The 25,668-nt window shown below is 42.6% G+C and overlaps 1 protein-coding gene across 4 annotated transcripts in view; it reads left to right on the plus strand.

The window, feature by feature from the left end:
* The window catches only part of cabin1 (calcineurin binding protein 1), a 563,877-nt gene that overhangs the window by 525,558 nt on the left and 12,651 nt on the right, over positions 1-25,668 (plus strand). For all 4 annotated transcript variants that reach the window (XM_059983285.1, XM_059983287.1, XM_059983286.1 and 1 more), the window contains 2 exons: positions 2,694-2,870; positions 15,373-15,590. In XM_059983285.1, coding sequence (XP_059839268.1) covers positions 2,694-2,870; positions 15,373-15,590 — 395 coding nt within the window. The remainder of the gene's footprint in view (positions 1-2,693; positions 2,871-15,372; positions 15,591-25,668) is intronic.

The following is a 25,668-nucleotide window of genomic DNA, read 5'->3' on the forward strand; positions in this document are numbered from 1 at the left end:
CCTTGACTTTATATGTCTTGATAATTCAAGGGCTTACCCACATATTGTGTGAGTTTTTGCCTCCACCATCCTCTCAGGCAGAGCATTCCTGATTCCAATCACCCTTTTGGTGGAAAAAACATAAAACTGTACAATAAAAGCATTTTGTTTGCATGCCATCCAGGCTGATCTCATGGCCTACATAAACATATAATTGTAGGAAAACGGAACGTAGTGGTACACTTACCAAGAAAGTGGAGTGCAGGAAAACAAATGAAGGCAAGAGCCATGACGAGCTAGATTGGCATATGAATATGTGTATATATTGGCATCTTCAATATATGAGAGATCCATTCATGAGTCCGATAACAACAGGATAGAAGTTGTCCATGGTAGGTACAAGCTTCTAGCCCCGACAGCTAACGATGGAGCTATTTAAGCCCCTCCCATTTCCCAGCTCTCAGTTCACAGAGAGACTCAGGTGTCCTCTCAGGTCCTGAATGTAGAGACTTTCTGCCTCCACCTTCCTTCCAGTTGGTGCTCCAGATTCCACCTTTCTTTGGGTGAAAAAAAATCTTTAGCTTTTCTCTAATCCTACTTTACGTCAACAAACCTACTAATTACCTCTCCATCTATTAAAATGACTTCCTTTATAATTTCATGCACCCAAGCTTATTCTTCTTTTAGTCTTGCTATTCAAAACAAATTAGCCTCAGCCTGGATAATATTGCTGCATAGCTATAACTTTCTAGCCCTGACAGCATCCTCATGAATCTCCTCCACAGATATATATCAGATACTTGTCCTTCACTAGTTCTTTTTCTTTCTGAAATGTGTGGCCTCTCATTAAGGCATGATTATTGTGCTACATCAGGTACTATTGCCCAGGCTCAATCCTGACCTTGGATGGTGACACATCTGAGTAGATATGGCACAATTTCACTGTGACTGTATGAGTTTTCCTCATGAGTTCCTGATTTCCTTCCACATCTCAAAATGTGCAGGGTGGTCAGACTCAGAATCAGGTTTATTATTGGTGCCTGATATGATGTGTAATTTATTGTTCTGCTACAGTAGTACTGTGAAAAGGCATACAATTACAATACACTATCAAATAAATAGTGAAAAAGAATAATGAGGATTAACACACAAAAAGCTGGAATAACTCACAGGGAAGGTCACATCAGTGGGGGGGGGGGGGCCATGAGCCACTGATATTTGGGCTGAGACACCTCATTAAGACTGGAAAAGAAGTGGGCAAAATCCAGAATAAAATGATAAGCAAAAAAGGAACTGGAGCGAGCAGGTGATAGGTGAATCCAGGAGGGCTGGTGGGGGGAAAGGAAAGCTGAGGGTTGACAGGTGAAGAAGGAAGAGTCTGATAGGAAAGGACAGTAGGATGGAATGAAGGGCAAGAGGTAGGGAACAAAGGGAAGAGGGTGAAGGAGATGGCAGGCCATGAGATTGGGGGAGGGAAGAGAGTGGTTCTACAGGGATTAGGGAAAATGGGAGTGGTGGAGGGCAGGGGGAAGAGGGAAGTAGTTACTGAATGTTACAAAAATTGATGTTCATTTCATCAGGTTGAAAAATCTCCCAATCCCATGCTTCCAGTTTCTGATTTGACTCACTGATAATTCAGGTGCTGTAGGAAGCAAGTTGGATAGAGATATTGAGTGCCTCATAAAAAGCATAAGACACAATGTTGATGTATGATGCAGGTTATATTCTGTATATTGGTGCCATTACTCTTACTTAGCCACATAACCATATAAATGTCTAGATGTACTCTTACATTTGGTGTGCAATGTGGGTTCTGTGTGTAATGCAAATACCAAATGGAAAGTCACACAGACTTCGCAATATTAGATTAGTATTGGTTTCTTTTTGTCACATGCACTGAGATACAGTGAAAACTTTTTGTTTCCATGGTATTTTGATCATGCCATATGCAAGTCATGAAGTTACTATGCATAACATGGTGTAGCACCTGTAGAGAGAGCGCAGTGCAGGTAGACAAAAAGGTCACCACTGTGGTCTGCTACCCTTTAAGCCTGCTCAAATGTGTACTGTGCATTCACAAGACTGCTGCTGCCGAGGCTGTCTGTGCTCTTTGTGCACTGACCAGGGAAAGTGCACCTCTACAAAAATTGCTTCATGGCATCCTGAGGTTGCCATGGAAAAAAGAGTGAATTGAGGAGGGAGGAGCATAATGTGATCTTTCTGGGGTGGAGACCTCTTCCCCTTGAAGATTAGAACGGGGCAATATTGGTCACTGAGTCTCAAGTTCCTGCAATCTGTAGCAACACCAGGCCACAATCTGAGCAGTGTATGAACCGCACAAGGTTACAGACTCCTCTACTCTTTACAGCGGGCCATCTGCACCCTTTTGTTCTTAATGAACCTTGTAGTGATGCTTTTTAATGTGGGGATGGGGAGAAACTTTTAGCATATATGTTTTTGGCTGCTTTAAGGGTAACATGCACTTTGGTTTATTAACAGTTATTGGTTTAGGTTAGATGTCACAACCCTTACAATATCTGTTGTTATGTAATCTACACATTGATGATATCATCATGTGAAGGAAATACAAAGAGGAACTGAAATGTGTACCAAGGTGGATGGCACAATAAAACTGGCCATCAGTTGGTCTGGCTAGAAAGCATAAAACGTAAGGAAATGATGAATGATTCTGTTCTATCCACCATATGCTTCAGATGAGGACTCTGAGGAACCTTTAGAAGAGCTAAGCTATCGGCATCAGGAGACTCACTTGTGCCAACAGATGAAAATGGCAACAGTCACTTCATCCCACGAAACCGCTCGCTGGCAGGAAGAGGGCAATTACACTCAACCAAATGAGGGCTTGCACCCTGAACATTGCTCGAGTCACAGTGAGTACCATGTGTGTGTAAACCTTGAATCTGTGTGCTGGTGCAAAGGGAGGCAGTGTCAGCAGTGCAGTCTCTGGCCAGTTCCGAGCCCTCCTGATGCCTGGTCCTGCAGTCGGACCAGATGGTGCTTCAACTGAAAAGAAATGCAGTAACTTCCTAAGTTTGAATATTTGCAATCTTGCTAAATGCATAGCTCCAGGGATGTGCTCTCAAATGCCTATGCGTTAAACTCTTTACTAAAATAGCTGCTACACTGTTTCCAGGCTCTTTATAATGTGGCATTGTGCTCTGTTTGTAGACACGTTAATGATGCTGATGGTCTATTTAGTGAATAACTGACAAATCAATGTGTTAATGAACACATGGGTTTTACTAATAAAATGGTTAGAATTTTAGGAAAAAAATGGTTCAGCATCACAAGTTCAAATGAGTTCTGTGAATCTTGCACAAAAGCAAAATGTGCCCATTTTTGCAAACCACTATAGTGTTGGGTCTACTGTATTTCTGGGCAACTTCATCAATGTTTACAGGCATTAGCGTGAAAAGCAACACATTTAGCACAACAAAACAGGTAGAATCCAATGTTTAGACATGCTAGTCATTATCTACTTTCTTGTCATTGAAATACAGTTCCAAATTAGAGTATCCCTTTATGGTATGGAATTTATTCTCTTTTGATTAGTCCCTAATTCACACTGATTTATAGACAATAGACAATAGGTGCAGAAGTAGACCATTTGGCCCTTCGAGCCTGCACCACCATTCTGAGATCATGGCTGATCATCTACTATCAATACCCGTTTCCTGCCTTGTCCCCATATCCCTTGATTCTCCTATTCATAAGATACCTATCTAGTTCCTTCTTGAAAGTATCCAGAGAATTGGCCTCCACTGCCTTCTGAGGCAGTGCATTCCACACCCCCACAACTCTCTGGGAGAAGAAGTTTTTCCTTAACTCTGTCCTAAATGACCTACCCCTTATTCTTAAACCATGTCCTCTGGTACTGGACTCTCCCAGCATCTGGAACATATTTCCTGCCTCTATGTTGTCCAATCCCTTAATAATCTTATATGTTATAATATTCTCATATTCTCATATATTCTCATATTTAATAAATATGTAATTTATTAAAAATTGGAATCAAAACTAAAATATCAAAACACCTTACTCCTTTGCTGTGACACTGACGCTTTGGACAGTTGAAGCATTGTTCATTACTGGAAGAGGTTGTTGAATGGAGCAGGCACCTGTTGGTGAACAGCTTTTTCAGTAGCTCATTCTGATGTACTTGAATGCTCATTTCTATTCCACGTACAATGATGTAGTTTTAAATTAGTTGTTAATGCAAGTTGTGAGGTTTATAAATGCCACTATCCATCAAGCCTCCTGAAATATTTAAATTTACATGGGCAGCGTAAATGTTAAATGTAATTGGAGTTTTATTTCTGATCAGAATACAAATCTAACAGAGCTAAAGTTCAAAAGTTGAGTGACAGGCCACCAACTGGGAATCCATGAACAAATGGGGAAAATCAGCAGGGCAGGCAGCATCTATGGAAAAAAGTGCAGTCGACGTTTCAGGCCGAAACCGTTCGGCAGGACTGGAGAGGGGTTTCCGCCCGAAACATCGACTGTACTCTTTTCCATAGATGCTGCCTGGCCTGCTGAGTTCCTCCAGCATTTTGTGTGGGAACCCATGGAGAAACAAACGTTCAGCTTATTTACTTACACTTCTGTATCATGGTACAGTAATATTTACCTGATACAGCAATTTGTTCTTGATGCTATTGTCAATAACTGACTTCAAGTACTTATCAGTTGTACAAAACATAAAACACATTTCATCAGGTAGCAGGCACAAAATTCAATGCATCACCACTAGGTGTCAGCAATAATACAAAACACATTTCATTTGCAAGGGTGCAATTTGGTAGAACTAATTACAGTCGGCACTCCTTATCCACGAGTTCCGCATGCGTGAATTCAACCAACCGCGAATCGAAAAAACCCGGAAGTGCTCTTCCAGCACTTGTTGTTCGAGCATGTGCAGACATTTTTTTCTTGTCATTATTCCCTAAACAATGCAGTATCACAACTATTTTACAGAGCATTTACATTGTATCAGGTATTATAAGTAATCTAGAGAGGATTTAAAGTATACAGGAGGATGTGCGTAGGTTATCGTGGATCAGGATCGAAAAAACAACAGAAGTTCTCTTACTAAGTAAGTCGGAACAGGTACATCCGGTATTATTTAGCGTCAGTTAGTCAAACGTTTGTCTTAGTATATAGTATATATTTTACCTTTCTATGCATATAAAACAGTTAAGAAACGCATGTTTCAACGCCGGGCGATCCAGTGACAGATTGCTCCCAAGCGCGCTGTCCATCCATGTGGATGTGGAGGATCAAAAACCCAAAATGCCAAAGCCCAATAATTAAACCACTGCGTTGCTTAGTAATAATTGTAGTGTTCATCGAGGCAGGGCCTTTCTCACTTTAGCCTTTAAAATTGTTCCGATCGTTGACCGACTGTAGCCTAACGCTTTTCCAATGACCGATGGCGTTTCACCTCTTTGCAATCGCTTTATTATTTCCAATTTATTTTCAATCATGATCGTGATTATTTTCATGAACAGAAACACTGCAGATTCAGAGCTCTGTCGCCGGGTCCTAATATCCACTGCACTTGAGACAGGTTAAATAAGGTCCGGGGTTCCGCTTGGTCCTAAGGTCCACCGCATTGAGATAGGTTGAATTAAGAGACTTGAGCATCCACATTTTTTGGTATCCGCGAGGGGTCATGGAACTAATCCCTCGTGGATAAGGAGGGCCGACTGTATGTCTTGATTGCTTCTGTTGATTTTCTCAAGCAGAATGTCCTTCACATTTTAACTCTTGCAAAATAAGTTCGTTTTGCAATTTGCAATCTTTATGAATGTATTAATGATAAGGAACATCACCTTTAGACGGTCAGACTAAAATAACTAATCAAGTTGAAAGCCAATTGGAGTTAGTGACAGAAGAGAACTGGTTTAAGTAGATTACATGCAGTTGGGATTTCTGAACCTCACTTTATTGGAACACTTACTGGCTTTTATCCAGATTCCCAATAGCTCAATTCCTGACCAGACAAAGGATGCAAAATGATGATCTGTGAACCTCAGCCACATGTTCCTCCTGAACTGTGCTTCAGTAACCTGAAGTTTGGGGTTCATCAGAAGATAAGAGTCCTTGAAGTGAGATCATTGGTTATGGGGACATTTCAGTGATGAGACAAGTGAGTGTAGTTGTCCCTTTTTTTCAGGTGCCTGATGGTTGAGGGGTAGAAACTATTCCTGAACCTGGTGGTGCAAGTTCTAAAGCAATTATACCTTCTACTTGATGGCAGCAGCTAGAAGAGAGCATGACATGGATGGTGGGGATCTTTGATGATGGATGCTGCTTTCCTATAACAACATTTCATGTAGATGTGCTTATTAGTTGGGAGGGCTTTACCCATGATGTACTGGGCCGAATTCACTACCTTTTGTAGGATTTTAAATACAAAGGCATCAGCATTTCCATACCAGGCCATGAAAGAACCAGTCAATACACTCTCCACTACACATCCATAGAAGTTTGACAAAATTTTAGATATCATGTCGAATCTCTGCTGAATCCTAAGAAAGTAGAGCCACTGCTGTGCTTCCTTCACAATTGTACTTAAATCTGGTTCCAAGGCATGACCTCTGAAGTAGTTACAACCATGAATTTAAAGTTGCTAACCTTCTGCACCTCTGATCCTCTGATGAGGACTGACCTCTGGTTTCCCTCTCCTGAAGTCTGTAGTAAGTTCCTTGGTCTTGGTCCACAGCTTTGGTCCAAATGTGTCAGCTATGTGCAGTTCACTACCAGTGTTTCCATGCAATGCAGCATTCCTTAGGTAAAATGTTACATTTCAGAACTAAATGAAAAAGACATTCTGCATTAGCACAATCCTGATGAACGTGAGGTACAAAGAACAGCAAAGGTTTACAAATAGTAAGAAATTGTGAAGAGAATTTTCAAGCAAAGATAAAGCTGCTATTTACAATTGATATAATTGGTTGTATCCTGTATTACACCATAAGACATAGGAACAGAATTAGGTCATTTGGCCCAACGAGTCTCCTCCACCTTTCCATCAAAGCTGATTTATTATCACTCTCAATCCCATCTCCTGCCTTCTCCCCATAAACTTTGATGCCCTTACTAATCAAGATCCTATCAACCTTCATTTTAAATATATCCAATGACTTGGCCTTCAAAGCTGGCTCTGCGATGAATTCCACAGATTCACCACCCTCTGGTTAAAGAAATTCCTCCTCATCTCTGTTCTAAAGGGATGTTGCTATATTCTGAAGCTAAACTCTGGCCCTCGACTCTCCCACTATCGGAAACATCCTATCCAGATCAACTCTATCTGGGTCTTTCAATACAATGTTTCAATGAGATTTCCCCTCATTCTTTTAAACACCAGTGAGTATATACCCAGAGCGTTCATTCCTGGAGTCATTCTCATAAACCTCCTCTGGATCTTCTCCAATGCCAGCACATCTTAAATAAGGGGCCCAAAACTGCTCACAATACTCCAAGTGTGTCTGACCAATGCCTTATAAAGCCTCAGAATTATTTCTTTGCTTTTATATTCTCGTCCTCTGGAACTGAATGCTAACATTGCATTTGTCTTCCTTGCCACCAGCTCAATCTGCAAGTTAACCCTTAGGGAATCCTGCACGAGGACTCCCAAGTATCTTTACACCTCTGATTTCTGGATTTTCTCCCCATTTAGAAAATAGTCTATGCCTTTATTTCTTCTGCCAAAGTGCATGACCATACACTTCCCTGCATTATATTCCATCTGCCACTTCTTTGTTCATTTTCCTAATCTGCTTATGTCCTTCTGCAGACTCTCTGCTTCCTCAACAGTACCTGGCCCTTTACCTATATTCTTATTGTCTGCAAATTATCACAAAGCCATCAGTTCTGTCAGCCATATCGTGAGCATATAATCTGACAAGAAGCAGTTGTAACACCGACCCCTGCGGAACATCACTAGTCACCAGCAGCCAACCAGTAAAGGTCCCTTTATTCCCACTCTGTCAGCCAATCCTCTATCCATGCTAGTATTTTTCCTTTAATGCTATGGGCCCTTATCTCGTTAAGCAGCCTCATGTGTGGCACCTTGTCGAGGGCCTTCTTAAAATCCAAGGAAACAACGTCCACTTACTCTCCTTTATCTATCCTGTCTGTTATTTCCTCAAAGAATTCCAGCAGGTTTGTAAGGAAAGCATACTGACTTTGGCCTGTTTTATCATGTGCCTCCAATTACCCCAAAACTTCATCCTTAATAATGGACTCTTAACATCTTCCTAACCACTGAAGTCAGGCAAACTGGCCTATAATTTCCTTTCTTTTGCCTCCTTCCCTTCATAAAGTGTGGAGTGATATTTGAAATTTTCCTGTCCTCCATAATCTCTTCAGCCACCTCTTTCAGAGCCCTGGGGTGTAGCCCATCTGATCCAAGTGACTTGCCTACCATCAGACCTTTCAGTTTTCCAAGCACCTTCTCCTTTGTAATTTCAATTACTCTCTCTTCTACTCCTGACACACTCTATTTTCTGGCATACTTGTTGGTGTCTTCCACAGTGGAGACTGACAGAAAATACTGACTGAATTTGTCTGCCATTTCTTTGTCCTCCATTACTACCACTCCAGTGTCATTTTCCAATGGTCCAATATCCACTCTCACCTCTCTTCTACTCTTTATATATCTGAAAAAAACTTTTGGTATCCTCTTTTATAATATTGCCTAACATATTCTCCCTCCTTTTTAGTTGCATTCTGTTGATTTTTAAAAGCTTCCCAGTCCTCTAGCCTATTTTAATCATGTGTTTCCAAGTATCTTGAAACCTCATCCTTAATAATAGACTCCAAGATCTTCCCAACCACTTAAGTCAGGCTAATCTGCCAATAACTTTCTGTATCTTTTGCCTCCCTCCCTTCTTAAAGAGTGGAGTGACATTTGCCATTTTCTAGTCCTCTGGAACAATGTCTGATTCTAGTAACTCTTGAAGGGTCACTATTAATGCCAAAATTTGGTGCTGGCAATATATGGTGACGTTTTGTTGGCAGCTCACAAAATTGCTGAATATACATCTAATCAACAGTTATTGCTGCAATCTGCAGCCTGTAATTTCCCTTTAAGAAACTTACTTTTGAACTATCTAAATGCACTAGTGAGCTTACAATCTCCTAATAAGCCTGAAGACTCAGCGACTTGAAGTGACCAGATGTCCGCCATCTCAGAAAAAGAATGTATCACAAGAAACTTCAGGCCAGACTGGAGCAAATGGGAACATGACCACCTCTCCCTACTACTCTCCTGGCCAATGCGCAGTCACTGGAGAGCAAGAGAGAGGACTTTAGGGCTGATTGCTTTATCTAAGGGTAATGAGGGATTTCTGCATTCTCTGTTTCTGTTTCACTGAGTTATGGCAATTCTTGACCAAACTTGAATCACAGAGGTATCCTTGACAGCTGTGGCAGGGCTTGAATGCTATCACCTCATACAAAGCAAAACCAGATAGCATGAATGACAACGTTTCACTCTCAGATGGAGGCAACTTCACAAACTCCAAAGCCGTCAATGACTCTATGATTTCAGTCTCTGAAGCTGAAGTGAGAGGATCCTTCAGGAGGGTGAATCCATGGAAAGCATTTGACCCAGATGGTGTAACTGGCTGAGTACTGAAGACCTGTGCTAATTAATTGGCTAGAGTATTTACAGATATCTGCAGCCTCATGCTTCATAGTCTGAGGTACCAACCTGCTTCAAGCAGAACATGGTAACATGCCTTAATATCTATCATCCAGTAGTACTTACATCCACTGTGACAAAGTTCTTTGAGAAGTTAGTCAGGAAGCACTTCAACTCGTGCCTAAGGAGTGACCTGGATCTGCTCCAATTTTCCTACTAGTACAATAGGTCAACAGCCGACGCCACTTAATTGATCCTTCACTCAGCTCTGGAACACCTGAACAATGAAAGTGCATAAATTCAGCTCAGCATTCAGTACAATCATTCCCTCAAAGTTAATCACTAAGCTCTAGGACCTGGGCCTTGATACCTCCTTGTGCAACTGAATTTCCTCACTGAAGACCCCAGTCAGAATGGATTGGCAACAGCATCTTCTCTACAATCACCATCAGTACAGGTGCTTTACGCACTTTATATCTATATTTGTGGGCTAAGTTCGGCCCCAATAGTATATTTAAGTTTGCTGACTGTTGCTGGTTGAATCAAAGGTGGTGACGAAACAGCATATAGGAGGACAAGTTCATTAGCGCCATAACAATAACTTCCTGCAATCTCGAAGAGCTGAATATCGAGTATAGGAGGAAGAAGCTGGAGGTTCATAGGCCTGTCCTCATTAGGGATCAGAGGTGGAGGGCGTCAGTGACTTAAAATTCTTTTGCATTATCATATAAGGGGAATTACATATATGTGCCATCATAAGGAAGGCAGGAAAGCATCTCTAATTTCTTAGGAGTTTGTGTAGATTTGGAATAGAACATAGAACAATACAGCACATTACAGGCCCTTCGGCCCACAATGTTGTGCCGACCCTTAAACCCTGCCTCCCATATAACCCCCCCACCTTAAATTCCTCCATATACCTGTCTAGTAGTCTCTTAAATTTCACTAGTGTATCTGCCTCCACCACTGACTCAGGTAGTGCATTCCATGCACCAACCCCTCTCTGAGTAAAAAGAACCCCTAATATCCCCCTTGAACTTTCCACCCCTTACCTTAAAGCCATGTCCTCTTGTATTGAGCAGTGGTGCCCTGGGGAAGGGGTGCTGGCTGTCCACTCTATCTATTCCTCTTAATACCTTGTATACCCTTATCATGTCTCTTCTCATCCTCCTTCTCTCCAGAGAGTAAAGCCTTAGCTCCCTTAATCTCTGATCAAAATGCATATTCTCTAAACCAGGCAGCATCCTGGTAAATCTCCTCTGGACCCTTTCCAATGCTTCCACATCCTTCCTATAGTGAGATGACCAGAAATGGACACAATATTCCAAGTGTGGCCTAACCAGAGTTTTATAGAGCTGCATCATTACCCCGCGACTATTAAACTCTATCCCTCGACTTATGAAAGCTAACACTCCATAAGCTTTCTTAACTACCCTATCTACCTGTGTGGCAACTTTCAGGGATCTGTGGACATGTAACCCCAGATCCCTCTGCTCCTCCACACTCCCAAGTATCCTGCCATTTACTTTGTACTTTGCCTTGGAGTTTGTCCTTCCAAAGTGTACCACCTCACATTTTTCCGGGTTGAGCTCCATCTGCCACTTCTCAGCCCACTTCTGCATCCTATCAATGTCACTCGGCAATCTTCGACAATCCTCTACACTATCTACAACACCACCAACCTTTGTGTTGTCTGCAAAATTGTCAACCCGCCTTTCTATCCCCACATTCAGGTCGTTAATAAAAATCATGAAAAGTAGAGGTCCCAGAACCAATCCTTGTGGGACACCACTAGTCACAACCCTCCAATCTGAATGTATTCCCTCCTCCACGACCCTCTACTTTCTCCAGGCCCAAGCCAATTCTGAATCCACCTGGCCAAACTTCCCTGGATCCCATGCTTCTGACTTTCTGAATAAACTTACCGTGTGGTACCTTGTCAAATGCCTTACTAAAATACATGTAGATCACATCCACTGAATTACTCTCATCTATATGCCTGGTCACCTCCTTAAAGAATTCTATCAGGCTTGTTAGACATGATCTGCCCTTCACAAAGCCATGCTGACTGTCCCTGATCAGACCATGATTCTCTAAATGCCCATAGATTCTATCTCTAAGAATCTTTTCCAACAGCTTTACCATCACAGATGTAAGGCTCACTGGTCTATAATTACCTGGACTATCCCTACTACCTTTTTTGAACAAGGGGACAACTTTCGCCTCCCCCCAATCCTCTGGTACCATTCCTGTGGACAACGAGGACATAAAGAACAGTAAACACAAAGTACACTGGAGATGCTGTGGTCAAAAGGCAGGAGAGGTGAAGAAGGAATGTAAGGGGAAAGCACTATGGGTAGTAGAAGAAGGCAGAATCATGAGAGAGGCAACTAGAAGAGGAGGCAGAGTGAAAGTGGGGTGGGGGAAGGGAGAGGGAGGGAATTACCAGAAGTTGGAGAATTTGATGTTCATACCAAGTGGTTGAAGACTACCCATTATAAGGACATAAAGATCCTAGCCAGAGGCTCAGCAATCTCTTCCCTCACTTCATGGAGCAGCCTGGGGAAACTTCCATCAGGCCCCGGGGATTTATCTGTCCTAATGTATTTTAACAACTCCAACACCTGTTCTCCCTTAATATCAACATGCACCATCATCAAGTTCCCTCTCATTGGTGAATACTGAAGAGAAGTATTCATTGAGGACCTTGCTCATTTCACAGCCTCCAGGCACATCTTCCTACCTTTATCTCTAATCTTCACTCCTGTCAACCTTTTGTTCTTCACATAATTGAAGAATGCCTTGGTGTTTTCCTTTACTCTATTCGCCAAGGCCTTCTCATGCCTCCTTCTTACTAAAATTTCACTAAAAATCTTAAACTTCTATAAATGTGCAGTGCAAAGTATTCTAACTGGTTACATCACGACCTGGTATGGAAATGCCAATGCCTAGGTGTAGAAAAGTCTACTGAAAGTGGTGGATACAGTCCAGTCCATCACAGAAAAAGCCCTCCCCGTCATTGACCACATTTATAAGGAGTGCTGCCACAAGAAAGAAATAACCATCATCAAGGACCCCCACCATCCAAGACATGCTTTCTTCTTGCTACTACCATCAGGAAGGTGGTTCTGTACCTATGAGGGAGATAAAATGACTTTGAGGTCAGTAAGAGCCATGCTCTCATATGCAATCAGAAAGACAAAGCGAGAGTGCTCACAGAAAATTCACAGACACTTTTGTGACACCAGGGACACTTAACACATGTGGCAAGGTATACAAACCATAACAGTTTACAAGTCCACCCTGCACGTCAATGACAGCAACACCTCCCGTCCTGATAGGCTGAATGCTTTCTATGCATGATTTAATGTGATGAATGATGAGGCATCGAGGAAAGCCCCTTCTCTCCCTGAGTAACAGGGTCTCTGGTCACAGCCAAAGTGAGGAAGATCCTAGCCTGGGTAAACCCATGCAAAGCTGCGGGTCCGGACAATATAACTGGCTAGGTGCTGACTGATTGTACAACACAGCTAACAGAGGTCTTAACAGTCATCTTTACTATCTCTTTGCAACAGTCCACCAAGTTTCAAGGCAGCCGCCATTATTCCGATGCCAAGAGAGTGACGGTAACTTGCCTAAATGATTCCAACCTCGTGGCACTGACCTCAACCATCATGAAGTGCTTTGAGCTGCTGGTAATGGATCGTATAAAATATCACCATCCTGCTACATTGGACTTCTCAGACGAGTGCACTGATAATGCCATTGTCTCAGCCTTCCACTCCACCCTTTTCCACCTAAAAATGATGCCGCACATGCCAGGTTGTTGTTCATTGGCTTCAACTCAAGTGTTTAACTCTCAGATGATGGTGGGTAAATTGTCCTCATTAGGACTCAACATCTCTTGGTGTAACTGGATCTTGGACTTCTTGATGGAAAAACCCCAGTTAGGAAGTTGGCAGCAACATCTCAAGCTCAGTCACGCTGAGCACTGGTGCTCCCAGGGCTGTGTGCTCAGTCCGCTGCTGTTCACACTGCTGACTCATGACTGCACTAGCAGATTCGGCTCAAATCGAATCATTAAGTTCGCTGATGATACAACAATGGTTAGCCTCATCAGCAACAATGATGAGTCAGTGTACAGAGAGGCGGTAGAGAGGCTTTGTCAAATGGTGTGAGAACAACCTGAGTCTTCACGTAGACAAGCCAAAAGAGATGATTGTGGACTTCAGGAATGCATATCAGTGGACTGTGGAGAGTGAAGAGCACTATGTGCCTTGGTGTGCACATACAGATACATCTAATCTGGACCCACAACACCACCTCATTAGTCAAGAAGGCACAGCAGCGTTTGCACTTTCTGGGGAGACTGAGGTGTGCAAGTCTCCTCAGCCCCATTCTAACAACTTTCTGCAGGAGTTCGTGTTTATTTAACTACAGCATCTGCAGTATATTTTGTGTTTACCATCGAGAGTGCCCTGTCTGGTTGCATCATTATGTAGTACAGAAGCTGCAATACCCTACAGAGGATAACCCTTTGTTTGTGATGTTTACCAGTGTGTTGGATACGAAGCATTGTTGAGATTCCCTGCCACCAGTGAGACTGCCAGACTGGGTATCAACTTCTTCCCTCAGGCTGTGAGATTAAGAATACTTTGCCAACACTGAGGTCTCATCACTAGGATAGTAAGCTGTTTATTGTGTTCTGTACTGTGTACTACTTATACTTTGGATTGTATTTTATTAACTTATTTGTGGTAATATTTTTATTTTATGTGCTGTGTATGATATATGTTTTGTGGGTGTCCCATGGTCCGTAAAATGTTGTTTCATTTGGTTGTATATATGTACAATCAAATGACAATAAACTTGAACTTAAGTCCCACACCAGCAGGCTCAGGACTAATTATTACCCTACAATCATCAGCTTCTGACCTGGAGTAGATAACTTTACTCACCTCAAATCTGAGCTGTTCTATAACCTACAGACTCACTTTCAAGGACTATACAACTCAGTACTATTTAGTTTTGATTTGCACAATTTGTCATATTTTGCACATTGTTTGTTAGCCTTTGTTTATGTATAGTTTATCATAAATCCTATTGTATTTCCTTATTTTTTTCTGTAAATGTCTGTGCATGCAAGAAAATGAATCTCAAGGTAGTATATGATTGCCGGCAGGGGCTCTGATTTCTGCAAATTGTACACATGATCTCAATTTCTTGCAATATGCACAATTACCAGAAGTTATTACACTGTTATTCCATATAATATGCATGGAACCTGAAATCTCTAGTATGCATGGCTGCATGTGAAATGACTCATTGTACTAAGGCTGTACATCACATTATTTAGTCAGTAATGGCCTGACATGTCCTATGCTATACACAGGGGCTGATTGATCCTTATTAATGCTGACAGGGGCACTACCATACTTATCAAAAGTTGAATTTTAACTTAAAAAATAGTCACAATCAAATTACAGAGTGGTACACAAATCACAACATGTTTTTCAAGGAATGTGCAAGGTTTCAATAAAAAGATTAAGTGCTAAAAGATTTTAGGCAGAATTGACGTAAAAATGCTGATAGTATAGATGAATGAAATAGAAAGCTCCCTAATTTGGAAAGGTATTTGAGCCTGATTCATTTTAAGTCTACTGATATGTGAGACTGCTGTAATTTACTGTATCTGATGAAACTATGTTATTTCTCTGTAGCTTCCAGCTCGGTAAGTGAGCCCACTACCACCTCAGCTTCCCAGACTTGCAAAGGAGATGGCAGTCGGATAAAGTCACGTGTTCCTCCAAACATGCCAAAACTCTTCATCCCATCATCTGTGGCAAAGTTTCCACCAGAGATAACAGTCACACCACCTACCCCTACCCTCTTGTCTCCAAAAGGCAGTGTCTCTGAGGAAACCAAGCAAAAGTTAAAGGTAAACTGACATTTGTCCTGCATTGAATTTGTTTTTTTTTTAAACTTGCATCTTAACTCCCTTTGTCTGCTCTGCTAGGTTGTGTTCAGGTGGTTGGGTCAGACACTCATGTGCATAGTTTTGGATGTAGTGCCCACTTTCTGGGAAAAGGCTTTTCTGGAAGCTTTTAGGATTAGCCAGTGTTTTGGGGCATCAGATTGTTTCCACTGAGCAATGACTGAGTGATGGGAGTTCATCAAGCTCGATTGTCATTGCAAGAATGAAGGACACCAGTTTGAGATCATGTGGAGTTATGCTAAGTGTTTTGGGCTGATGGTTTATTTGATATATTTATGTTTACACTGATGAGCTGTGCTCAAACAGCAGCCAACACCAAGAATTTCCTTTTTGATGCTGCACACCTCTCAGTTAGGGACAGTGGATTCTGAATGATTGCTTAATTGTGGCAGCCATTTATTTGTGACAAGTCTAAAGAACAAAAACTAAATAGAGAAACTCGTTTTATTTAGATATTTATTTTTAGATACTATGCTGCTTAATTGGAGCAGGAGACCATTACTAAACAGTTTCTTGCTAGTGTCAGTTGCACGCACTTGTGTGGCCGTTAGACACTACACAGGCTTAGACTGACCAGTTTTGAAATGGCATCAGATACATGTGTTTGTGTTCAAAATAGAGATTTTCACCACTGATAGTTAGTGAGAAATAGTCAGTAAGACAATTTGGGACTGTTTTGCTCACGATGGTTTCAAGCACCTAGGCTTGGAGCTACCAGAAACATCCAGGAGTGAAAATGAAATTATTTCTCTACTTCAACAAGATAGGAATTACAGCAACATTTGAAGGAATCGACAATCATCTTGAATGTTGCAGTGAAAATGAAGATTTGGAGCATGCAATTGTTGAAAGCATTTTATGAAGGCAGTCCATTATCTACACCAGGTGTCTGCGCTGATTGTGTTCATTTACAGTCAATCAAAAGAACATGGCAGATGAATTCCTCTGTCAATAACTATGAGGAACTAATACATGTACAACAAGCTGGAGGAACTCAGCAGGTCAGGCAGCATCCGTGGAAACGAGCAGTCAGTGTTTCGGGCCGAGACCCTTCGTTAGGACTGAAGAGGGAGGGGGCAGGGGCCCTATAAAGAAGGTGGGGGGAAAGGTGGGAAGGAGAAGGCTGGTAGGTGCCAGGTGCCACCTACCACCCCAGCAGCCTCCGGATCCAGCACATTATCCTCCGCAACTTCCGCCACCTTCAACAGGACCCCACCACTAAGCACATCTTTCCCTCTCTACCCCTCTCCACTTTTCTCAGGAATCGTTCCCTCCGCGACTGCCTGGTCCACACATCCCTCTCCACAGATCTCCCACCTGGTACTTATCCCTGCAAGTGTAAGTGCTACACCTGTCCCTACACCTCCTCTCTTACCACCATTCTGGGCTCTAAACAGTCCTTCCAGGTGAGGCGACACTTCACTTGTGAGTCTGTTGGGGTCATCTATTGCATCCGGTGCTGCTGGTGCGGCCTCCTCTACATCGGCGAGACCCGACGCAGGTTGGGGGACCAAATTGTCGAGCACCTCTGCTCTGTCTGCCACAACAGACAGGATCTCCTGGTTGCCACCCACTTCAACTCTGCTTCACATTCCCATTTGGATATGTCTATACATGGCCTCCTCTACTGCCATAATAAGGCCAAACTCAGGTTGGAGGAGCAACACCTCATATACCGTCTGGGTAGTCTCCAGCCCCTTGGCATGAACATCGAATTCTCCAACTTCTGGTAATTCCCTCCCTCTCCCTTCTCCCATACCAGTTTCATTCTGCCTCCTCTTCCAGCTGTCTATCACCTCTGCCTTCTTCAACTATACAGTGCTTTCCCTTCACATTCCTTCTTCACCTTTCCTGCCTATCCCCTCCTTGCTTCCCCTCCCCCACCCCTTGATCTTTCCTCTGATTGGTTTTTCACTTGGCACCAACCAGCCTTCTCCTTCCCACCCTCCCCTCACCTTCTTTATAGGGCCCCTGCCCCCTTCCTCTTCAGTCCTGACAAAGGGTCTCAGCCCGAAACGTTGAGTTCTCGTTTCCACGGATGCTGTCCAACCTGCTGATTTCCTCCAGCTTGTTGTATGTGTTGCCTTGACCACAGCATCTGCAGTGTACTTTGTGAGGAACTAATACACATTTTTATCGTACTGTAGAGGTATTGGTAATGTTCTAATTTGTTCTGTATTTCATTTAAATTCAGAAATTGTTACTCAGTTAAAAATTAGTTTGTTTTTTTTTCGTATATTTTAACTATTTCCGTAAAACCAACTAATTGGGGCAGCCACTTAATGTACTAGTTCAATATGTCCCAGTTAACCGGAATCCACTGTACCTACAAGTTTACTAAAACAAAACATGATTATTCAGATCTCCTTATCTAATTTGTTTATTTATATTAACAGGTATTATACTTAATGTTTATTAACAGATCCAGTTAAAATAATTTGTCCTATCATAGGCACTTAATTTAATATTTCCTGTTTTTTTATTGGTGGGATTAATAATTTATGCGGTAATAGAAAAACAGTTTTAAGTTTGCAGAAGCATTTTAACATTCACTAATGCATCCTTTGAAGCTGAGACTGAATTCATGATTGTCCAAACAAATTTGAAGATAGTTAGGAGAGTATGACTGGCCTTAAAAGTCCAGTCTAACAAGATCTCTTGGATTCCATTTTCTTGTGGTTATGGAAACCTTTATTAATTTCCCACTGTGAAAATAAAATAGCAATTTCATGCAAAGTATACTCACAATATGGGGAAATATCACAGGCATTATGGGTGCCCTGCTGAGATGGAGTCATTTTTTAAAATGTATTTATTTAGAGATGTAGCACAGTAGCAGGCCCTTCCAGCCCAGTGAGCCTGTACTGTCCAATTACACCCGTGTGACCGACTCACCCATGCATCTTTGGAATGTGAGAGGGTACCCAGAGGACACCCACACAGTCATAGGCACAATACAAGTTCCTTACAGACAGCAGTGGAATTGAACCTGGGTCGCTGCCACATTAGGGTTACGCTAACCACTATGCTATTGTGCTGCCCACTATTGAGTAGTTCATTGACAACTGAAGCTGACCTGAAAATCCTTGGGATGGTGTGGAAGGAGCTATACCTTCTCCTACCCTTGCAGTGCCTATCCTGATGAATGTGCTACCACGTAGCATTGTAAGAGTGACTCCCAGAATTCAGACTCAATGATGCAGTAATATATTTCATGGTCTCAATTGTGTGCCACTTTGGGGGAGGGGGAAATCAGCGTGGGTGGTGTTACACTGTTCCTGCTGCCCTTGCCCTGGGTGTCAGTGGTTGAAGAGGTTTGGAAGATGTTGTCAGAGTAGCCTGCATGAGTCACCGCATTTTGTAGGTAGTGCTTGTGTCTTAGGCGTGTAAGGAATGAACGTTTGGGCTGGTTGATGCATTGCCAGAGAAGTGGGCATCTTTGTTCTGGATAGTCTGGAGGTTCAAATAGATTTGCACTAATCCAAACAATCGACCCCACTCCTGATTTATGAGTTTACATGAGGGAAGGCTTTTTATAGCCTGGAGGTGAATCATTTGCCAAAGAACGTCCAGAATCTGACGTGCACTTCTAACTCCAGTATAATTGTTGCTTCTGGTCAGTGGTCAACTTTAGATGATGGTAATGGGATATTGATGGTAGTACTATTGAATGCTGAGGTATGTAGTTGAACATTTTGGGAAGATATTCGTTGCCTACCACTTGAGTAACACAATTGCTGCTTTGCAGCTCTTCAGATACTTCCCAGGTTATAGTCACAGAGCTGTACAGTACAGAAACACACCTTTCAGCCCTGCTAGTCCATGCCAGCCATGATTCCTATCTATGTTAAACCTATATGTCTGCATTAGGCCCATATCCCACCACATTTTTCATCCAAATAATTGTCCAAATGTCTCCTAAACATTCCATTTGTCTGAACTCCCCAACCCTGGAGAAAGAATTCTGACTACATACCCGTCTATGCCCCTCATATTCCTATAAGCCTCTATGAAGTCATGCCTCAGCCTTCCATGCTCCAGTGAGAACAAATTCAACCTATCCAATCTCTCCTTATAATGACATCCCTTCATTCCAGGCAAAATGCTGGTGAATCTCTCCTACGCTCTCTCCATAGCTGCCAGATCTTTTCTGTACACTTTATATTGTACTCCAAGTGCAGTCTAAGTAACATTTTGTAGAGCTGTAATACATCTCAATTCTTATACTCTGTGTATAGGCTGATGAAGGCATGCACACCCAATACCTCCCTCATTCCTCTATCCACCTGTGGTGCTATTTTTAATGCACTCTGAACTTGCGCCCCATGTTCCTTCTGTATATTGACACATCTAAGGTTCATCCCACTTGAAGCATGTGTCCTAAAGCATTTGATGTCCTAAATGCTTTACCTCAGTCTTGCCCAGATTAACTTTCATCTGCCACCTTTCCACACAACTTTCAGCTGATCTACATCCCTCTGTATCCTTAGACAACCAGCTTTGCTATGTACAACTCCGCCAATTTTTTGTGTTATCAGCACACTTATAATCAAACCAGCTATATACTCATCCAAGTCCTTTATATTTAAGACAGATAACAAATTTGCAGTACCGATGCTTAAGGTATATATTTGTGATTTTAGCTACCTGTTATGGTTTGTACAGTGCTTTGGTCAACATGGGTTGTTTTTAAATGTGCTTTATAAATAAATTTGACTTGACTTGACAATCCTCTGCTTCCTAACACCAACTCAGATCAACTCAGATCCCATGGGCTTTAACATACTGAACCAGTCTACCATGCTGAACCTTGTCAAAAGCCTTGTTAAGGACTGTGTACACCCTGCCTGCCGTGTTGCCTTCTTCAGTTATCTTGGTTACATGTAAGCTCAAAGAACTGAACCAGATTTGTGAGGCAGTGTTTAGATAATAGTACCATAAGACATAGAAGCAGAATTAGGCCATTCAGCCCATCGAGTCTGCTCTGCCATTTCATCATGGCTAATCCTGGATCCCACCCAACCCCATACACCTGCTTTCTCATCATAACCTTTGAAGCCCTGACCAATCAGTAAACTGTCAATTTTCACTTTAAATATGCCTCCATATTGGCCTCCACAGCTGTCTGTAGCAGAGCATTTTACAGATTCACTATTCTCTGGCTAAAAAATATTCCTCACCTCTGTTCTAAAGGGTCACTCACTCAATTTTGAGGCTGTGCCCTCTAGTTCTGGACACACCCACTATTGGAAACATCCTCTCCACATCCACCTTATCTGGACCTTTCAACATTCAGTAGGTTTCAATGAGATCCTCAACATTCTTCAAAATTCCAGTGAGTACCAGCCCAAAGCTGCCAAATGCTCCTCATATATTTACCCCTTCTTTCCCAGAATCATCCTCATGAACCTCCTAGTACCATAGAACGTTACAGCACAGAAACAGGCCTTTTGGCCCTTCTTGGCTGTGCCGAACCATTTTTCTGCCCAGTCCCACTGACCTGCACCTGGGCCATATCCCTCCAAACCCCTCTCATCCATATGCCTGTCCAAGTTTTTCTTAAATGTCAAAAGTGAGCCCGCATTCACCACTTCATCTGGCAGCTCATTCCACACTCCCACCACTCTCTGCATGAAGAAGCCCCCCAATGTTCCCATTAAACTTTTCCCTCTTCACCCTTAACCCATGACCTCTGGGGTTTTTTTCTCCCCTATCCTCAGTGGAAAAAGCCTGCTTGCATTCGCTCTATCTATACCCATCATAATTTTATACACCTCTATCAAATCACCCCTCATTCTTCTACGCTCCAAGGAATAAAGTCCTAACCTATTCAACCTTTCTCTGTAACTCAGTTTCTCAAGTCCCGGCAACATCCTTGTAAACCTTCTCTGCACTCTTTCAACCTTATTAATATCCTTCCTGTAATTCGGTGACCAAAACTGCACACAATACTCCAAATTTTGTCTCATCAATGTCTTATACAACCTCACCATTACATTCCAACTCTTATACTCGATACTTTTAATTTATAAAAGCCAATGTACCAAAAGCTTTCTTTACAACCCTATCTACTTGTGAAGCCACTTTTAGGGAATTATGTACCTGTACTCCCAGATCCCTCTGTTCTACTGCACTCCTCAGTGTCCTACCTTGTATGTTTTACCTTGGTTTGACCTTCCGAAGTGCAATACCTCACACTTGTCCACATTAAACTCCATCTGCCATTTTTCAGCCCATTCTTCCAACTGGTCCAAATCCCCCTGCAAGCTTTAAAAACCTTCCTCACTGTCCACTACACCTCCAATCTTTGTACCATCAGCAAATTTGCTGATCCAATTTGCCACATTATCATCCAGATCATTGATATAGATGACAAATAACAATGGACCCAGCACTGATTCCTGTGGCACACCACTAGTCACAGGCCTCCACTCAGAGTAGCAATCCTCTACTACCACTCTCTGGCTTCTTCCATTGAGCCAATGTCTAATCCAATTTACTACCTCTCCATGTATACCTAGTGACTGAATCTTCCTAACTAACCTCCCATGTGGGACCTTGTCAAGGGCCTTACTGAAGTCCATGTATACAACATCCACTGCCTTCCCTTCATCCACTTTCCTGGTAATTTCCTTGAAAAACTAATAGATTGGTTAAACATGACATTCCACGTACAAAGCCATGCTGACTTTTTCTATAAGTCCCTGTCTATCCAAATACTTGTAGATCCTATCTCTTAGTATTCCTTCCAGTAATTTACCTACTACCAATGTCAAACGTACCGGCCTATAATTTCCTGGCTTACTTTTTGAGCCTTTTTTAAACAACGGAACTACATGAGCCTATCGTCCGATCCTCCAGCACCTGACCCGTGGATATCGACATTTTAAATATTTCTGCCAGGGCCCCTGCAATTTCAACACTAGTCTCCTTCAAGGTCTGAGGGAATACCCTGTCAAGTCCTGGGGATTTATCTACTCTGATTTACCTCAAAACAGCAAGCACCTCCTCCTCTTTAATCTGTATAAATTCCATGACCTCCCTACTTGTTTGCCTTGTTTCCATAGACTTCATTTCAGTTTCCTCAATAAATACAGATGGAAAAAACCCATTTAATATCTCTCCCATTTCTTTTGGTTCCATACATAGCCAACCACTCTGATCTTCCAGAGGACCAATTTTATCCCTTACTATCCTTTTGCTCTTAACATATCTGTAGAAGCTCTTAGGATTATCCTTCACCCTGACTGCCAAAGCAACCTCATGTCTTCTTTTAGCCTTCCTGATTTCTTTCTTAAGTATTTTCTTACTCTTTTTATGCTCCTCAAGCATCTTATTTCCTCCGTTGCCTATACATGTTATACATCTCTCTCTTCTTCTTCATCAGAGTTCCAATATCCCTCAAGAACCAAGATTCCTTATTCTTATTCATTTTGCCTTTAACCCTGACCTGAACATACAAATTCTGCACTCTCAGAATTTCTCCTTTGAAGGCCTCCCACTTACTAATCACATCCCTGCCAGTGAACAACCTGTCCCAATCTACGCTTTTTAGATCCTTTCTCATTTCTTCAAATTTGCCCTTTTTCCAGTTTAGAACTTCAATCTGAGGACCAGATCTATCTTTATCCATGATCAAGTTGAAACTAATGACGTTATGATCACTAGACCCAAAGTGTTCCCCTACACACACTTCCGTCACCTGCCCTAACTCATTTCCTAATAGGAGATCTAATATTGCATCCTCCCTAGTTGGTACGTCTATATATTGATTTAGAAAACTTTCCTGTACACATGTCACAAACTCTAACCCATCTAGACCTGTAACAGTATGGGAGTCCCAATCAATGTGTGGAAAATTAAAATCCCTTACAATCACAACTTTCTGTCTCCTGCAGTTGTCTGTTAACTCTCTGCAGATTTGCACCTCCAATTCTTGCTGACTATTGGGTGGTCTATAATACAACCCTATTAATGTGGTCATACCTTTCCTGTTTCTCAGCTCCACCCATATGGCCTCAGTAGACAAGCCCTCTAATCTGTCCTGCCGAAGCACTGCTGTAATATTTTCCCTGACTAGCAAAACCATCCCCCCCAACCCTTCATCCCTCTGCCTCTATCACGTCTGAAACATCAGAACCCTGGAACATTGAGCTGCCAGTCCTGCCCCTCCTGTAGCCAAGTTTCAGTAATAGCTACGAAGTCATAATTCCATGTGTCACTCCAGGCCCTCAGCTTGTCTGCCTTGCCCACAATACTCCTTGCATTGAAATAGACACACTTCAGAAGATTATTACCACCACACACAACCTTACTATTTATGACTTTGCATGAACTTCTAACATCATTTATTTTTACCCCTGTTCCACTATCTACTCTGGCACTCTGGTTCCCATCCCCCTGCAAATTTAGTTTAAACCCTCCCCAGTAACACTAGTAAACCTCCCTGCAAGTATATTGGTCCCTTGTAGTTCAGGTGTAACCCATCTGTCTTACACAGGTCCCACCTGCCCCAAAAGAGGTCCCAATGATCTAGAAATCTGAAACCCTGCCCCCTACACCAGTTTCTCAGCCACGTGTTCATCTGCCAGAGCATCCTACTCTTACCCTCACTGGCACGTGGCAAAGGCAACAATCCTGAGATTGCTACCCTCGAGGTCCTGATTTTCAACTTCCTACCATGCTCTCTGTACCCACTCTTCAGGACCTCATGACTCCTTCTACCTACGTCATTGGTACCGATGTGTACCACGACATCTGGCTGATCATCCTCCCACTTAAGAATGCTGTGCACGCTATCAGAGACATTCCTGACCCTGGCACCCGGGAGGCAACAAACCATCCGGGAGTCTCTGTCATGACCACAGAATCTCCTGTCTGTACCCCTGACTATGGAGTCCCCTATCACTACCGCTCTCCTCTTCTTCCTCGCTCCCTTCTGCACTGCAGAACTAGACTCAATGCCAGAAGCTGCCGCAGCTTATCCCAGGTAAGCTATCCCCCCCCCCCCCCAACAGTATCCAAATCGGTGTACCTGTTTTGGAGGGGAATGGCCACAGGGGAACCCTGCACTACCTGCCCTTTCCTCTTCCCTCGCTTGATGGTAACTCAATTACCTGTGCCCTGTTCCTTAGGTGTAACTACCTCCCGGAAGCTACTATCTATAAACTGCTCATTCTCCCGAATGATCCGGAGGTCATCCAGCTCCTGCTCCAGTTTCCTAACGCGGTTTGTTAGGAGCTGCAGCTGGATGCACTTCTTGCAGGTATCGTTGTCAGGGACTCCTGAGGTCTCCTTGACTTTCCACATCCTGCAAGAGGAGCATTTCAACATCCTGCCTGGCGTATTCTCTAGTCTGAACAAAAAAAAAGAAAAACAGAAACTCACCGGAACCTACCCTCGCCGAAGCCTAATTGAGCCAAAGCCGTCCCACTCTGACTCAGTCCACTCCAACGATGGCCGCTGTATATGGTGGTCTTTTTTTTAAACCTTGGCGCACTACGACACACGCCTGCGCAGTCTGGCCTCTTCTCCCCGATCAGTTAAAAAAAAGAAAAACGAGCTTTCCTCTGCGATGCTTCAGTCTTCCACTCTCAGCCTCTCGCTTCGATTGAAAAGACTCCTCTGGAGTCTCCAATGACAACACATCCTTTCTGAGATATGGAGCCCAGAACTGTTGATAGTACTCTAAGTGCAGCTTGACTAGTGTCTTATAAAGCCTTGACATTATCTCCTTTTTATATTCTATTCCCCGAAATGTATGCCAACATTGCATTTGCCTTCTTTACCACAGATTCAACCTGTAAATTAACCTTCTGGGATTCTTGCACGAGAACTCCTAAGTCCCTTTGTACTTCTGATGTTTGAATTCTCTCCCCATCTAGATAATAGTCTGTACTTCTGTTCCTTTTACCAAAATACATTATCATACATTTCCTAATACTGTATTCCATCTGCCACATTTTGCCCACTCTTCTAATTTGTCTAAGTCCTGCTGCAATCGCATTGCTTTTTCAGCACT

This window comes from Hypanus sabinus, chromosome 10 (genome assembly GCF_030144855.1).
Source record: "Hypanus sabinus isolate sHypSab1 chromosome 10, sHypSab1.hap1, whole genome shotgun sequence".
NCBI lineage: Eukaryota > Metazoa > Chordata > Chondrichthyes > Myliobatiformes > Dasyatidae > Hypanus > Hypanus sabinus.